The sequence below is a fragment of the Camellia sinensis genome, chromosome 11 (genome assembly GCF_055761805.1).
Source record: "Camellia sinensis isolate YWXY chromosome 11, ASM5576180v1, whole genome shotgun sequence".
NCBI lineage: Eukaryota > Viridiplantae > Streptophyta > Magnoliopsida > Ericales > Theaceae > Camellia > Camellia sinensis.
This window is the reverse complement of record NC_138971.1, coordinates 95,816,759-95,818,301: the sequence shown is the minus strand read 5'-3', so window position 1 is coordinate 95,818,301 and position 1,543 is coordinate 95,816,759. Positions and strand designations below refer to the sequence as shown.

Below are 1,543 nucleotides of genomic sequence, written 5' to 3'. Positions count from 1 at the left end.
TTTCGATCCGATAAAAGCCTTCATTTGCCTTTGCGCTGGGGATTTTTCCAATGTCCTCGAGGCTCTCCCGATCCGTACTTCAATCGAATTCACTTCTAGTTCCTTTGGCCTCTTTGTAGCAGTAATAATGTAGCATGCCTGTGCCGATTTCTAAGAACCCCGAATTTGCTTAATGCCATATTCAGTTGGAAAGTGGAGTAGTTAATGGTAGGTGCTCGGCACAGCCTGCATAGTACGCAACCAAGTCCTTCCCATGTTGAGATTGTATGGTGACGGAAGTTTGACAACCAGAAATTCTACATCTACCAATCTGGTGCTTGCCCGTACTGGTAGTGTGATCTTACCCAAGGGACACTCGGAGTTAGCGTTGAAACCGAACAATGGGTAATCGGCCGGCAACAAATCTGAGTCAGTGAAGCCAAGTTTAGCAAACATCTTGTAATACATTATTTCCGATGTGCTTCCCTGATCAATGAGAACACGTTTGACTGTGAATCTGTTCACGCGTAGCTCGACGACTAGGGGATCGGCGTGGGGGAGAGTTACTCCATCTACGTCGGTGTTATCAAACCTAATCCTCCCAGTTTCATGGGGCCGTTTGGCTGGTGTGATTGGCTTGGGCAGGCTAGGTTGCAACTGAATTGTATGTACCTCGACTGACGATGATAGGCTATATATCATGTGAATTACACCAAGTGGAGGTGAATTTGGCCGTAGGGCTACTGTGTTTGATGGATTTTTCTTTTGGACGTGTTGTGCCAGCCAGCCGTCTTGTACTAATTCCTCCAGGTGGTCCTTCAGTGCATAACACCTATCAGTAGCGTGGCCATGGTCCTTGTGATGTTCACACCGCTTATTCCTTCCCATTGTATCAGGAGGTTCCATCATCTTGGACAACCACTTAAAGAACGAAAGATGTTGGACTTTGGATAGGATCTTACTAATTGGCTCTTCCAATTCCATATATTTCTTGTCCACCCAAAAAAAAATTCCATATATTTCTTGTCCAAACGTCTTGTGCGTCTGCTACCAATTTGATATTGTTTGTTTGAACAGTGCGAACACGGATCGCTTGAACGGCTCGAATCACACCTTTTATCTCATTTAGCCCGAGTCTGAGGTTTGGGGCTCCTTGATGCCATGGAGCTTATCGGTTGAACTAGACCAGATGTAGTCGACTTAATGACTTTCTATCTGGCCTTGACACACAGGACATCGTCTTTCACCTTACTGTATTCCTCAACTTTCTTCATTAACGCCCAAATTGTTTTGGGTGGCCATCTAGTCAGTGAGCTGTGGAAAGGATTATCAAGATGTAATCCTATCTTAAAGGCGGTAATGGCCATGGAATCATTGCAGGCATCATCCACCAGGTTGAAACATTCCCAATGTGTCATACAAGGTGAACGTCGGTGCTTTGAACTTTTTAGGCAGCACAACCCTTGCAATGCGTCGTATGAAAGGGTCGTGCCTATCTTCTTCATCCGAATCATCACTGCCTTTCCCTCGCCTGTGCCGTACATATATACTTCCTTCGGATGAG

At 45.5% G+C, this 1,543-nt stretch overlaps 1 protein-coding gene across 1 annotated transcript; it reads right to left on the bottom strand.

Moving 5' to 3' along the window:
- Nucleotides 1-201: 201 nt before the first annotated feature.
- On the bottom strand, nt 202-963 carry LOC114292447 (uncharacterized). Its single transcript, XM_028236413.2, has one exon. The coding sequence runs from the start codon at nt 961-963 to the stop codon at nt 202-204; it is 762 nt and encodes a 253-aa protein (XP_028092214.2).
- Nucleotides 964-1,543: the final 580 nt, after the last annotated feature.